The 15728-nt window shown below is 46.7% G+C and overlaps 1 protein-coding gene across 2 annotated transcripts; it reads left to right on the forward strand.

Annotated features, from left to right (window-relative positions):
• Window positions 1–1871: 1871 nt before the first annotated feature.
• Window positions 1872–4929, forward strand: LOC109191874 (protein NRT1/ PTR FAMILY 2.8). 2 transcript variants are annotated; one of them, XM_019342549.1, is made up of 4 exons: window positions 1872–2105; window positions 2204–2463; window positions 2756–3490; window positions 4063–4929. In XM_019342549.1, exons 2-4 carry the CDS (start codon window positions 2275–2277, stop codon window positions 4786–4788), a joined length of 1650 nt encoding a protein of 549 aa, XP_019198094.1. In that variant the 5' UTR covers window positions 1872–2105; window positions 2204–2274; the 3' UTR covers window positions 4789–4929. The 2 variants fall into 2 exon arrangements, with proteins under 2 accessions (XP_019198094.1, XP_019198093.1); XM_019342548.1 differs by having other exon boundaries at window positions 2246–2463.
• The last annotated feature ends 10799 nt before the right edge of the window (window positions 4930–15728 follow it).

Below are 15728 nucleotides of genomic sequence, written 5' to 3' on the forward strand. Positions count from 1 at the left end.
AACAGAAAACATTTTCTAGTTTTCTAGAAAAATGAAGAACTTTTATAAAAATGTTTAATCTCTATCATCTATTTGATTATAAATCACTATACATATTTTCACCATTATCTACTTACATTTTTATTCATTACTATTATTACATTCATTATTTTCTTCTTTTACTTATCACCATTTTCTATCTTTCTACTCGCATTTACTTATATAAACATGACTAATTTGATGACGTTTAAAGTTATACATTATTCATATTATCACAATTAAAACTTGAACTCTACACCAAGTTTTAGATTTTGATTGAACTCAATATATTATTGGTTCAAATATTTTTAGTTATGTTATATCGTAATATAAGTTCGATATGTATATCAAATATTGAAATTTCACAAATATTAGGCTTCAAAGTAAAAAAATTATTCATATACATTTCATCCAAATGAATATCCAAAATTATTTTAAATATTAGCTCAAAAAATTAATATTATCTAAACTATATTTGAAGTGAAATTAATAGCTAGGTTAGGTTATTGGTTCAAATATATATTTTTAGTTATGTTATATCTTGATATAAATTTAGTTCGGATATCAAATGTAAAAATCTTACATATATTATACTTAAAAGTTAAAATTACATTTATTTCATTTAAACAAAACATATCCAAAAATATTATAAATATAAAGTCTTAAAAATCACTCAAAATTAAACGTGTCTTAATTTTATAATGTTAGTCTCAAAATTAAATTTAAAAAATGAGTGTTAGTAACAAGTTTTATAAACAGAAAACAGGGAATTAAAACTAAAAATTTAGAAAATCGAAAAAAAAAAAAAACAAATAACATTTTTCTGAAATAAACGGGCCCATATATTTTGAGTGATAAGCACATTTTCCAAATGTGTATGCTCCCTTTGTAGATGCAATAATGACAAATTTATTAATACTTAAAATAATTTCATTTTCATAAACGCAAAAAATGTATTGTTAGGGAAAATTCACAAGATACAAGAGCATGCGTAACATCTTCATTTTCATCACCACACTTTGGGCATGAGAGCTAGATTTCATCACCACACTTTGGGCATGAGAGATTCACATCCACCTTTTTGAAGTATGAATCGGTGGTAGTTGGAAACACATCTTTCACAAATCTCTAATTGGTGGTAATGCCAAATGCATTTAGATGGTCGGTTTACGGACCAAAGAACTGAAAATCTAGAGAAACTGAAATTACATTTAGACCTTGTTTGGTAATTAGTTATTAGTGGATTAAACCTTTTTGAGCAAGTTTTGACCTCTAATTTGTATTCGAGTTATGGTAATTACAGAAAAACTAAGTAATTAATGGAAAACAAAGTTAATTCTATTTTTGGTCCTAGATTTATAGGTAGCAGTTTACGTTTAGTACTTTTTTTTTATCAGAATATCCCCATTTGGTACTAGTATTATTGTGGCATTACCATTTTTTATCCTCCGTCAAGAAAATCATTGAAATTTTGTTAAATACAAGGACATTTGGATCTTTTTTTATACAAAGTAGGTTGACCCACTATATATATATATATTTTTTTTTTGGAAAAAAAATTAAATTAAAGACGGAAATACTCTTCTATTTGACAAAATTTAAACTGTTTTGTTGATGGAGGACAAAAAATGATCATGCCATAATAATACTAGGATCAAAAGTGAAAAAAAAAAGACTAAAAATGAACTGTCACCTATAAATCTAAGACCAAAAATGGAATTAACTAAAAAAAATAATAAAGAACTCTCATTGATTTTTGAATGCCTACAAAAGTACAAGAAATGCCTTATATATATTTACTTCCCTAATAATAACTTCCTAAACTATTCCATGTAGTAAAGATAAATATACTGTAGTGTACTGGTTTGTTGACAAAGTCTTCAAGATCCTATAAACCTGCATACATATATAATATATCCCTGTGTATGTGGTTCATGTAGGAGAGATAATGTGTTCTTTGGACAGTAAGGTGGAAGAGAGAGAAATGGAGATCAGAAGCCATTCTGCATCAACAACAGAAGAGGAACCTATCACGTCTATACCTACAAGATCACGAGGAGGATGGAAAGCCATAATGTATATTCTTGGTAATATTTAATTTATAATTAGTTTTAGTGAAATTAATCAATTTTAATTTGATATTGATATTGATATATGATTATGAATTACTTGATTCATTCGTCAGGTTTGATTTTCTTATTTTGGTGTTTGTGTTCATGAATTGAAGCAAATGAAGCGTTCGAGAAGTTGGCGTCGATGAGTTTGATTTCGAACATGACAGTGTATTTACGTACCAAGTACAATTTGGGAGGAGTTTTTTTGGTTAACGTTGTTACGGTATGGAATGGGACTTCCAATATCTCAACTTTGGGCGGAGCCTTTGTCTCTGATGCGTATTTGGGCAGATTTCTCACCCTCTTCTTTGGCACAATTTGCTCTCTTATAGTACGTACTACCCATTATTGTTATAATCTTTAATTCCAATTAATTAGCTTATTAGGTGCTTTGGAAGAATGACCAGGAATCGAGTCTCACCAGCGGCAGTATGGGAGCTACCTCTTAAAGTGAGGGGTTCCTTGTGCGCAGTGAGCACCGGTTTAGTCTCTGTGGTTCATGTTCAGTTGAGTTACCATGATTTACATCCTCTCAAATGCTCTGTCTGGTCGGAGTGTGGGGGCAGAGTTGAGTTTCAGCCTTTTGGAAGAATGTTTAATAATTATTTGTGTCCTGGATGCAGGGTATGGGAACTGTAACCTTAACCGCAGGTTTAGCGTCGCTAAGGCCACCGGCATGCCACGACCAATCGGAAAATTGCAAACAACCCCACGGGTGGCAACTTGCCATTCTCTACATAGGTTTAGCGTTTTTGTCACTGGGTTCCGGGGGGATTAGGCCCTGCAACATCGCCTTTGGGGCGGACCAATTCGACACCGACACCCCCAAGGGTAGGGCGCAACTGGAGAGCTTCATAAACTGGTGGTATTTCTCCTTCACCATTGCGCTCTTGATAGTCCTCACCGGCGTGATTTATATCCAGACGGAAGTGAGTTGGACCATCGGCTTCGCTATCCCCACTTTTTGCCTGCTTTTGTCGTTAACCATATTCTTGCTGGGTCGCCATGCGTATGTGTATAAGAAGCCTCAGGGGAGTGTGTTTGTGGACTTGACTAAAGTGGTGGTAGCGTTTATCCGCAAGAGGCATGTGGAGTTGGGGGAGGGTTCGTTGTACGACCCGGCCACGGAGGAGCCCAAGTTGCCCAAGACGGAGCGGTTCATGTTTCTGAACAAGGCGGCGGTGATTGTGGACGGGGATGAACTGGATGAGCAGGGGGTTCCCAGGAACACATGGACACTTTGTAGCATTCACCAAGTGGAGCAATTGAAGTGCCTGTTTGGGATTCTCCCGGTTTGGGTTTCGGGTTTGGGGTGCTTTGTGGTGATGGACCAGCAGGGCTCCTTCGGAAACCTCCAGGTATGTAGTAAATGCGATGCAATCTTATAGTAAATGCGGTGTAATCTTGTAGTAAATGTGATGCAATTTTTCAGTAGTTTACACAATTGATCATGGATATATATAGAGTTGATTTCATTTTTAGTCTTAAATTTAAAGGTGACAGTTCACTTTTAGTTATTTTTATTAGAACATTTACATTTGGTCATAGTATTATTGTGGTATGACTATATTTGGTCATCTTTTAACAAAATCGTTGAAATGTCATTAAATACAAGGACATTTCAGTCATTTTTATACAAAGTGAGTTGAACACGCTATATTTTTATGTTTATTTTTCTCTGAAAACATAATTGCAGACCAAAATTCCTTTGTAGTTAAGTCGCATTTAAAACTGTTTTATTGATAGAAAACTAAAATTGGTCATGCCACAATAATATTATGACCAAATTTAAATTTTCCAATGAAAAATGACTAAAAATTGACTGTCCCATATAAATCTGCAATAAAAAATGGAAGTGACTAAAAGTTGGCATATTCACATATGTATTCGAATTCAGATTCGTTAACCCGGCCATAATTACCTCATGCAGGCTATTCAGATGAACAAATCAATCGGGTCGCATTTCCAGGTGCCCCCAGCGTGGATGGGGATATCCTCCATGATCGCCCTAACCCTCTGGATTTTGGTGTACGAGCGGTTCTACATCCTCTCTTTCAAGAAAATCCTGAACCGGGACGTGAGAATGACGGCGGGCCAGAAAATCAGCGCCGGCATCGTGACTTCCATCCTCTGCATGGTGGCGGCGGGGGTGGTGGAGGAGAAGCGCCGATCATCCGCCCTGAAACACCACACGTTCGAGTCCCCGCTCTCCATCGCGCTGCTGCTCCCGCAGTTCATCCTCTCCGGGATGACGGAGGCCCTCGCCGCCGTCGCCATCATGGAATTCTTCACCACCCAAATCCCGGAGGCCCTCCGCAGCTTGGGCGGCTCCGTCTTCTTCCTCTCCCTCTCTTTCTCCAGCTACCTCAGTTCCCTGATCGTCAACGTCATTCACGCTATCACCGTGAAAACTAGCCCGACTCCATGGCTAGGCGGCCATGACCTTAACAAGAACAGATTAGAGTATTACTACTACATTATCGCCTGCATTGCAGCCTTGAACTTCCTGTATTACACCTTGTTTGCCAGCAAGTATGTTGCTTATAGAATCGAGGACGCTTCCGAGCCTGGAGCCATGGAGGATTCCAGTTTGCGTTTGACCAGAAACTTGGAGCTCAGAGATGAAGAAACTGGGTCGCATAGGACCTCTGCTTAAGACACTTAATTATCTCTTTCGGAGTGTCATTGTGTGATTAATAGCTAAATTTACTTATTAATTAGTGGTAGGTTAGTTAATTTATTAGCACCCGTCAAATGAAAGTCATATCATGAAAAGAAAGTTTGGAGGAAAAAATTACGAGGGAAAAAAAGTATTTTCTTGAAAATTTCTTAGTATTTTTCTTAGTTGTTTGTGTGGATTTCATTTCAACACTAAATATATAGTTCTGATCATTATGCATTTCCAAACAAACAAACAAAAAATCGATACAAATAGGGATTACCAATATATGGGATTTCAGTTCACCATTTAAAAGAAATGAAATGGGTATATTCAATCAATACTTTTTGTAGATTCAAAAAGTTTGTAGGGATGCAATTCAAATATACATCAAAGTCTAAGGGGGCGTTTGGTTCAGGTTATATAACATAACCAAGGAAATGTGACATTCCAAAGCTCACATTCCTATGTTTGGTTCACATTAACTCAGGGAATCTAACATTCCCCAGGAATGTCACATTCCCTCCACATAGGATTACATTCCCTCCACATAGGATTTTGAAGGGAATGTGATTCCCTTCAATTTCTAAGGTTATGTAAGATAACCTTGGTTATGTTAGTTTATCTCTCTCTCTCTCTCACACACACACATATATATAATTATTTTTGTAATTATATATTTTTTATTTTTATTATGTTAGGTTAGCATATAAAATAATTTTGTTTCTCAAGTTCAATATTTTAGTTAATATTTTAAAATCATGTAATTATATATGATACCGTTATCTTATTTATTTATTTTTAATTTTTAAATTTATTAAAATATATGAAAATATGTTAAGGATATTATAGTGTGTGAATAAATGAGAACCCTAAACCAAACATGATTATATTACATACCCCAATTTTAACCAAACACATGAATCTCACATTCCCAGCAATCTAACATTCCCTAAGGTAATCTGACATTCCGTGAACCAAACAACCCCTAAAGGGATGGTATTTGATTCAAATTTTTAATGACTTTAATATTAAAACATGAACAAAATTGTATATACGCTTCTATATTAAGACTTCTGTAAATCTTTTCAATTCTTATAATATAATAAACGATACCCGTTTTACAATGAGAACAATCAAAACTACTTGTACTTATGAAATCCACTATATATATGGCATCATTGAGCTAATATTTTTTCAAGAGTAATAGTTCGACCTTCCTTAACCCTAAAATTATTCAGAGATCTTTGGAGACAAGAAGGAGAGAAATCAAGAGCCACAAGTCAACTTGGGAAGCAAGAAGAAAGCTAAGGAGATTTGGAAGAATTGTCAGGTTCAATCTTGTCCTCTCTTTGATGATTTGTAATTCTTTAAATATATTTGCTATGTATAATGTAGTCATGCTTGGCTAAATTCTTTAGAGATTCTTGAGTAAAAGTGTTTATAAACCTATGTGCCTTAGCTCTCAAATTCTTTAATATATTATTATTTGGGGTTAATACTTGTGTTGCAATTGTGCTTATCATTCTTGTTGCTAGTAGTTTAGGGTCCGAATTACTTGCTTCATAGTTTTGTTTGTGTCACAACGAGAGTTGGGCATAACTTAGGGCACACACAATTGCACCTAACTGTTGCACCTTGAGAAAGGGTAATTTTGTTAGGGAGTTTAATTATTGATTATTACACATTGAGATATGGTAGTAGTTGGGAATTTATTATGATGCTTGTTCTTGTTTTATTGGGTGTGCGTTTATACCACGAGAATGAGTATTCACTAGTGTTAGTGACTACGAGAGTAGCTCTATACCACTTTGCATCCTCACACCCGTTTAAACTCATATTTAATATTACATTAGGTTATGCACTAGGTGATTAAACACTTGAATCCCAACAATCTCATTCTCTCTCTCTCTATTGTTTTCAAAACCTAAATCATTGCTTTAATTTATTTACTTATTGCAACCATCCAAGTCAATCGCTAGGATTAGCTTTATAGAATAAATTAGTAATTGGTGCTTAATACAACCACTTCCCTGTGGATCGATTACTCGATACTCCGGGTATTATTTGTTTGCAAATATACTACAATCAAATTGGCGTCGTTGCTGGGGAAGTGGCGTTCAGTATTAACATGAATGAATGTTTTATTCTAGGAGTCTGGTAGGGAATATCCCGACCGACATAAGCTCCACCACGACCGACTTGCCTTTGTCTTTCTCTTGTGATCTTTTCAGGTGGCAGGTCGGGCTTTTTCCATGAAGACCCCGGTCGGGAATGACCGGGAGTTGCCCGAGCGCTGATGTCAACCACCGAGCGGTAGCCCTTCGACGAAAGAGCTGGCACAAGGACGCGAGAGGACGCGTGGCGGCTCTTCATGGCGACAGACAGGGCACCTGGGAAAATGACACGTGGTGGCTACGTGGAAGACATGCCGAGCGGCTGGAATCTTGTCCCCGGCATAGCGGCTATAAATGCCCACAGTAGCTACAGTGTAGAGGACTTTTGGACGATCGATAGGTTGTTGTTAGAGAATCCCGACCGCAGTCAGTCGGTACTCAGAGCAGCCAAGTAGATTGTACTTAGGGCCTTTACCGGGATCAATAAAGATTTTACTTGCTTTAATTGGTCTCGCGTTATTTTATATTGCTTACGTGGAATTAGCAGTATCATTTTGGCGCCGTCTGTGGGGACCCGTGCAAGAAACCAACGTCTTGACGAGCACCCGATCACCATATCAACATGTATCCGTGGGCACACAATAACTTCGCCGACGACCAGGCGGATGCGGCGAGCTCCTCCGACCACTATGCTACCCAACAGCAGGGTCAGACAATGGACCTCAACCTCAATCTCTCACCACCACATCCGTCGAATACATACCCGGCCGCCCAGCAGCCGGTGAATTACATACAACCAGGATACCCACCACCCGGTCTGCCATACCAGCAGCAGCCGATGATGTATCCCGCCCAGTATCCGTACCCGGTCCCACCCCCACCGTACGGGTATTGGCCAGGCCAACCAATGTGTTACACTTCCCCGGTTGGTTATACACCATATACGCCTGCATATACAGCTCCAGCCGCCGCCCCTCCAGTACAACCGACCGCACAAGTAGAGCCGCAGCGTCAGTCCACTTCCCGGGCTCGACGCTCGGCTCATTCGCGGTTGGGGTCGGGGGGTGCTGATGCGATGGAGGCACCAGCTCAGGCCGTTCAAGCGGAGGACCCTGAAGAGGTTGCCCGAGCGGTAGCTTTCGATCGTCTCCGACCAGAGATGCGCCAGCGTCTAGGACCCCAAGACCCGAATCGCGGGCAAGAGGACGTACAAATGCAGGAAGCTAGCCATGAGGCTTCATCCGGGTATAGCGGGTCGAGATCTCACCGACGGCGACGCGCTCGGGATACAGCCCAAGCCGCTCAAGCCGCCGAGCTCAACGAAACCCGAGGATTGCTCTACAACCTCCAGGCGGAAGTTGCGCAGCTCAGGAGTGCGTATCCTACAGCACCCCCGGCCGACCGATCGACCCTACACCAAACGCCTTTCACAGCAGCGGTAATGGCTCAGCCTTACCCGCTCGACTTAAAGGTCTCGGGAGAGAAGAGTTACGACGGTCGGACAGACCCGGAGGCTCACGTGAATGATTTCTTCAGCAATATGATGCTGAAGGGCGTTTCAGACGCCGTGATGTGCAGGGCCTTCTACTCAACGCTTACCGGTCGGGCGGCAGAATGGTTCCGAACCCTGCAGCCGGGGTCAATCGACAAATTTGAGACCCTGGCGATCAAGTTTGTACGGAAGTTCATTACTTCCAAAGTGGTGAGGAAGTCCTATATGTACCTCGAAAAGGCCAAGCAGCTCGAAGGGGAAAGCTTGACCGACTTCCTCATCAAGTGGAAGGCGGCGGTCGGGGAGGTCGAGCCCATGGATGATGCGACCGCCACCCACATGCTTCACATCTCCTTCCGGGCGGGATACTTATACCAGGATTTTATCCTCCACCCCCCGACCACATATGAGGAGGCCCTCCGAAGGGTCACTGATTACGCCAACGCAGGTGAGGCGAATGCCGTCAAGCGCTTGCAGGAGGTCGGCTCTTCGTCCCGAAAACCGGCCGGCCGGGCGGAACATCGGTCGGGAGATGACCATCCCCGATCCCGCACCAGGCCTGGCGAGTTTACGGCCTTAAACCGATCCGCGGCGGAGGCCATGCAGTACGCTCAGTCCTGCAATCTCATCAAACTTCCCCATCCCGATCGAGATGGCCCTGACAAGAGTAAGCATTGTGCTTACCATCGATGCGCCGGGCATGACACCGAGGAGTGTACCCACTTGCGCCAATTATTGGAAGATTTGCTCAATTTGGGAAAATTGGACAAGTGTGTGGGAAAGAGAGAGGAAAACAAGAGGAATACCGATCGGAGGGACCACAGACGATCTCATCACCGCTCTGATCGGTCGGGCCAGGACCGAAGAGACGATCGAAGGGACGATCGTCATGATGACCGACGGGACCCTGACCCTCCATCCGGTAGCCGCCCGTCCGGAAAACCTACCATCCATGTCATTTTTGGTGGGCTGGAAGATGCTTCCCGACCAAGGACAAATTGCCCGGTCGCAGTAGTGGATTCCCGGGAGACCGGGAAGAGGCAGAAGATGGAGCCCATAACCTTCACCCTCGAGGACCAACCTACCAGCAGTGATCACGGCATGGAGGCGCTCGTGGTCACAATTGACGTTAAGGGGACGGACGTCCAAAGGGTTATGGTTGACACGGGCAGCAGTGTGAACGTCCTATACTTGGACGTGTTTGAGAAGCTTGGCCTTGACAGGAAGGAGCTGACTCCGGTCGGTGTACCACTGTCAGGATTTACCGGGGCTCTTATTTACCCCGAGGGAAAAATAACGCTCCCGGTCGAGATCGGCACGCCTCCAAAGTCGATCCAAACGGAGCTGGAATTTGTTGTGGTCAACCTCCATTGCGTCCACAACATTATCTTAGGCCGACCCGCCATTATGAAGATCGGTGGGATAATTTCTATGCCTCACCTATGCATGAAATTCCCCACCCCCAACGGGGTCGGCGTGGTCCGTGGCGATGTCCAATCCGCCCGGAAGTGTTACATCCGAGCGGTCAATAGACGTGACTCCGGTCCGTCTTCCCGGGTGAACACCATAGCCAAGGAGGAGGCTAAGGAACGGAAGGAGCAGCCTGAGCCTTCTGAAGAAATTGAAGAAGTTCCCCTGTCCGAGGACCGCCCGGACAGGAAGATTAAGATTGGCCGAGCCCTCACTCCCGAGCTCCGAGCGGAAGTTCTGGCCGTGCTCCGGGAGTATGCCGATATTTTTGCATGGGGGCCCGAAGATATGCCCGGGATCGATCGGTCGGTCATTTGTCACAAATTGGCCGTCGATCCCGCAGCTAAGCCGGTCGTGCAGAAGACACGACACCTTTCCTCCGATCGCCGCGAGTTTGTAAGAGAAGAAGTCAAAAAGATGGCGGCGATCGAGCACATCCGTCCGGTGGTCTATCCTGAGTGGGTGGCAAATATTGTTCTTGTTCCTAAGCCCCCAGCATGGAGGATGTGCATCGACTTTACGGACCTCAACAAAGCCTGTCCGCTCGACCTGTATCCTCTACCGAGCATTCATCAGATGGTCGACGAGACGGCTGGGGCCGAGTTAATGAGCTTCATGGATGCCTTTAAGGGATACCATCAGATCATGATGCACCATGAAGACGAGAGCAAGACAGCCTTCGTAACCCCGGATGTGCTGTATTGTTACCGAGTGATGCCGTTCGGCCTCCGAAACGCATGAGCGACCTACCAAAGGATGGTCAACATGCTCTTTGCTGATCTGCTGGGCCGAACGATGGAAGCTTACATCGACGATATGTTGGTCAAGAGTCGGGACCGATCCGACCACACTCGGGACCTTCGGGAGTGCTTCCAGATCATGAGGAAGTACCAGTTGCGGCTGAACCCGACCAAGTGTACATTCGCGGTTCAGACCGGCAAGTTCCTCGGCTATATGATGACCAAGAGAGGAATCGAGCCTAACCCGGCCAAAGTAAAAGTGATTCTGGACATGCAGCCACCTTCCACCGTTCGGGAAGTCCAGCAATTGACCGGTCGGTTGGCAGCCCTCAGCCGGTTCCTCTCCAGGCTAGCCGAGCGCGCTTTACCTTTCTTCAAGGTATTGCGGAAGGTTAATGGATTCGTCTGGGACGAAGAATGCCGAGCGGCTTTTGACGAGCTGAAGGAGTATCTCATGTCACCGATCGTGCTCTCAAAGCCCGAGCTCGGAGAAGAGCTAGACGTGTACCTCGCCGTGTCCGATCGTGCAGTAAGCGCAGTGTTGTGCCGAACCGATCCGGAAGGGGTCCAGCGACCGGTGTACTATGTAAGCCACGCGCTACATGGTCCCGAGCTCCGGTACTCCCGGCTAGAGAAGGTCGTCTATGCCTTATACATTGCTGCAAAGAAATTGGCTCCCTATTTCCAAGGTCGAGCAATTCGCGTGTTGACCGATCAGCCGATCGGGCCAGTCCTCCGAACTGCTTCATCATCAGGTCGCCTAGTCAAATGGGCGTTAATGTTGACCCAGTACGCGATCCGAATACCGACCAAGACCGGCTATTAAAGGTCAAGCTCTTGCGGATTTCTTGGTTGAGTGCACCGCCCGGGATACCCGGCCTCCTGAGGTTGCGGATCCCGAGGCTGAGTGGTGGTCGCTGGCTACAGATGGGTCGAGTAGCAAAAAAGGGGCAGGAGGAGGAGTGGTGGTCACGAGCCCGGAAGGATTCAAGATCTATTTTGCTCTTATGTACCAGTTCCACCCGACCAACAACGAAGCCGAGTACGAAGCATTCGTTAACGGCTTGCAGTGCGCTCGGGACTTGGGGGCTGAATACATTCGAGCTCAGATAGATTCCGCGCTCGTGGTCGGGCAAGTTCTCGGGGACTATGAAGTCAATGGTGAGCGTTTGCAATTGTACCGAGACCTTGTCATGGAAAAGCTCGCTCAGTTCCGGGGGTATACCGTCCGACACATACCCCGATTGGATAACGCCGATGCGGATATCTTATCCAAACTGGCCCAAGACGCCCCGGAACATATGTCGAAGATAGCTCGGATCTTGGTGATCCCAAGACACAGTATTCACCGTCTACCGGTCAATCCCATCCAACCGGTAGATGACAATTGGATCACCGATCTGAAGGAGTATCTCGAGCACGATCGCCTCCCCGACGACCCGCAGCGTGCTCGGAAGGCCAAGCTAAGAGCCCCAAGGTTCCAAGTCTTGGATGGTCGTCTGTATAGGCGATCGTATGGAGGCCCCCTTATGCGTTGCTTGACCGCATTTGAGGCTGAGTTGGTCATGAAGGAGCTACACTCGGGAATTTGCTCTTCCCATCAAGGAGGTCGATCCCTGGCCCGTCGTATCATGGTGATCGGGTACTATTGGCCGTCTCTCCAGCTAGACTGTGAAAAGTTAGCTCGGGAATGTGAGACGTGCCAACTGTACGCCCGGATGCCTGGCCGACCGGCAACGTTCTACCAGCCGGTCACGACCGCAGTTCCTTTCGCTAGGTGGGGGGTAGACATCTTGGGCCCCTTCCCTCAGCTCTCCCGTCGGAGAAAGTTCGTGATCGTCGCCATAGATTACTTCTCCAAGTGGATAGAAGCCGAGCCCTTAGCCACAATCACATCTCAGCAGTGTGCTCGCTTCCTTTGGCGCAATGTCATTTCCCGTTTTGGCGCACCCGTGCATCTCATTAGCGACAACGGTCGCCAGTTTGTGAGCCAATACTTCCAGAATTTCTTGGCCACGATCGGGACGACTCACGTCCGGTCGTCGGTCGCTTACCCGCAGGGAAATGGACAAGTGGAGAATGCTAACCGGACGATATTGGAAGGTCTGAAAAAGAAGTTACACTCGGCCGGTCGTAGTTGGGCCGATGAGTTGCCATATGTTTTATGGACTTATCGGACGACCCCGAGGGAAGCTACGTTGGAGACCCCTTTCGCCCTAGTTTACGGAGCTGAGGCCCGACTTCCGATCGAGGCCTGGATTCCGACCGATCGAGAGAGAACCTATAATGCGGAAGAGAACGAACACGCGATGGCCGTGGACCTTGATGCGATCGAAGAAAAAAGAGAGCTAGCCGCTCGGCGCGTAGCCGAGTATCAGAAGCGCGTCAAGAGTTTTAAAGATGTTCGGGTCAACCCTCGTTACTTTCAAGTCGGGGACTACGTTCTACGACGAAGGGAGGCCAGCCAACCTCTAGAGGGCGGAAAGCTAGCTCAGAACTGGGAAGGGCCGTACATCATCAACGCTGTCATACGGCCGGGTACATACCGATTAGAGACAACGACTGGTCGGCTAATCGAGGGGACTTGGAATTCCGAGCACCTCGTTCTTTTTAGGCATTAGCCTATTCTTTGTATTTTTTAGACGAAGTGGGGGCTTGACCTGCGAGTTAGTCCCGGTCGTCATTTCTATGTAAATTTATGGTTGTAAAATTAATTCAACCGCCTGCGAGCGGGAAAGTTTAATGTATATACGATCGATGATTGCCCGACCGTTTGTATGCGGCGGCCCGATCGGTTACTTTCTTTCACCTTCGTTACATGCAGATCAGTTCAACATTAATCAACCGGGCGAAATCTATCGACCGGTCAAAACGCGCTCCACATTGGCGGACACTCAAGTCACGCCGCTGATCGGGGAAGCCAGGAGCTCTCAGCATTATCCCCCGATCTGTCCAACTTCTGTCCACTATTGCACCCACTCGTGCCTCGAGCGCACAATAGTGTGGGGGCTGGGATAAGGAAGTATTCGCAGGCCCGTCGCTCGGTTACATCCCGACCGTAGGGGCTTGTTTTCTAAAATTTTTCGACAAAGGCCCGGAGATCGGGTAAACCCGATCGGTTGGTCAGATTTGACGTCGAAATATCGAACGAACGACCAGGCCATAAGGTCGTAAGGTCGGGCGTTAAGCGGATCGAATATTGCGAGACCGGGTCTAAAGGCCAGGGGGTCGAGTGATTGAGATCAGTATGTGCAAGATCGGGCCACAAGGCCGCGAGGTCGAGCATTAAGGATCAGCACTTACGCGATTAAAGATAAAAGTGTGAAAAGAAAGAACGAGCGACGCAAGATAGAACAAAAAATAAATTTTATTAACAAACAAAAAGTTGCCCGGTACAATTCGGGACCGGGCTCCCGATCGGTGTTTCTTACAAAAAAGAGGAGACAGCCTAGCCTATTTCTTTGCCTCCCGGGCTCCAGCAACCGCTTCCTTCCCGCTTGAAGGGGCCGCCGACGACGCTCCAGGCTCGGCCGCCTTGGCTTTTGGGGCGAACGGAGAAGGACCGGGATCGGCTAAGTCCGGGGGTAATACCGAGAGGACCAGCTGAAGGTCTTCCCCGTCTAGGGCCTGCTCCAACCGGGAACGGACTCGTTCGAGCATCTTCCGTTTCCCGGCCATAAAGCCCCAGCGACCGAACGAGACGATCAGCTCTTCCCCGATCTCTGTTCCCTGGGCTGCTGTAAGGAAGGCCGAGCCCGAGTCCTTGTCTTTGAAGGCTGCCCGCGCCAGCTCGCTCGGATTCTTGAGCTGAGCCTTCAGCTCCTTGGCCTCTCCGATCGCCCGGCTGGCGACCTTCTCGGCAAGAACCCGCTCCTCGTCGCCCTTCTTCAGGGCCTTCTGGGTCTTCTCCAGCTCGGCTTGGAGGTCCTTGATCTCCTTCAAGCGACGGGCGGCCGTCTTCTTGTGGTGATCAGCTTCCTCGGCCAGCATGGCTCGACCTTGTAGGAGCTGGGCGGCCCGGGAAATCTGCAAAACAAGAAACGTTCGGTTAGCCCGATCGAAAACACTTGGGCAAAGAAAGATTATAAGTTGGGAAACTCACCTCGGCCAGATCGTGGCCGATCCGTTCAGCCACCTGGGTTGGGGTCATCTTCCCCAGATCCACTCGGGCAGGCGCGGCGTTGCCGATCCGTGCCAGCACGGACGTAGACTCCCTCTCTCGCCCGACCGAAGGGCTCGGGCTGTGCTGCTCACGGCGCCGCTTCAGGCTGCCCACCTCGGTCGCGCCATGGTCGGCGACCTTCTCCTTGCCCCGGGTGACCAAGACGTCGGGCTGCTCGACGATGAAGCCCTCGCCCGTCGACACGGTCGAGGCGCTCAGGGGTCGGGCAGTGGGAATCTCCTTTTCCCCGGCTGCTTTGGTCTTGGCCTTCTTCTTCCCGCCGAGGGAGATCTTCGTGGGCGGGGGAAGGGCGATGTCTTCATTGCCGAATTCTGCCATGGCTGCAATAAAAGAGCTAAGTTAGATAGATCAAGAAATGAAGCTAGGTCGGGAGGAACAGCTCGAGCTAAACCTTTCTTCTTCCGTTTCGACGGCTTGGCGACCGTCACGCCCATCGGTACGGGAAGGTACTTTTCCTTTAGCTCGTACGTGGGGGGCGGGAGCTTGGCGACTGCGAGACTTTCAGCCGTCCGGAAGATTGTGTATTCGTGCACCTCGCTCGAAATCCGGCTGACCGTGTCCCTCAGCGCTTGCGTCTCGACCGGCACCACTTGCTTTCTGAAGTGGCTGCTCCAAGTGCGATCGACCGGGAGGATCCAGGGGTCGTATTTGATGGAGAAAATTCTGTTCTTCCACCCCTTGTTGTTCCCGGGCAGGCCTTTGATGGAGCACATATCTGCTCGGGACTGCAGCATCAGGAACCCACCCCCGTAGCGGCCCGGGAGAACCTTGATCTGGTAGATGAAGTTGAACAACTCCATCGTGCACTCGGCCTCGTGCCGAGCACATATCTGCGGGAAGCAGGCGAGGATCCGATGTGCGTTCGGGCAGATCTGGGCCGGGGCGACCCGGTAATAAGCCAGGAAGGCGTTCAGGAGGGGGGTGAAGGGAATGGC

The sequence above is a fragment of the Ipomoea nil genome, unplaced genomic scaffold (assembly GCF_001879475.1).
Source record: "Ipomoea nil cultivar Tokyo-kokei standard unplaced genomic scaffold, Asagao_1.1 scaffold1721, whole genome shotgun sequence".
Lineage (NCBI taxonomy): Eukaryota > Viridiplantae > Streptophyta > Magnoliopsida > Solanales > Convolvulaceae > Ipomoea > Ipomoea nil.

Excerpts from the sequence above, each read along its gene's own strand:
- LOC109191874 (XM_019342548.1), top strand. The coding sequence starts at position 1,967 with ATGTGTTCTTTGGACAGTAAGGTGGAAGAGAGAGAAATGGAGATCAGA. Across the intron at positions 2,464-2,755 it reads GCACAATTTGCTCTCTTATA|GGTATGGGAACTGTAACCTT; the intron begins GTACGTACTACC and ends TCCTGGATGCAG. Across the intron at positions 3,491-4,062 it reads GCTCCTTCGGAAACCTCCAG|GCTATTCAGATGAACAAATC; the intron begins GTATGTAGTAAA and ends TACCTCATGCAG.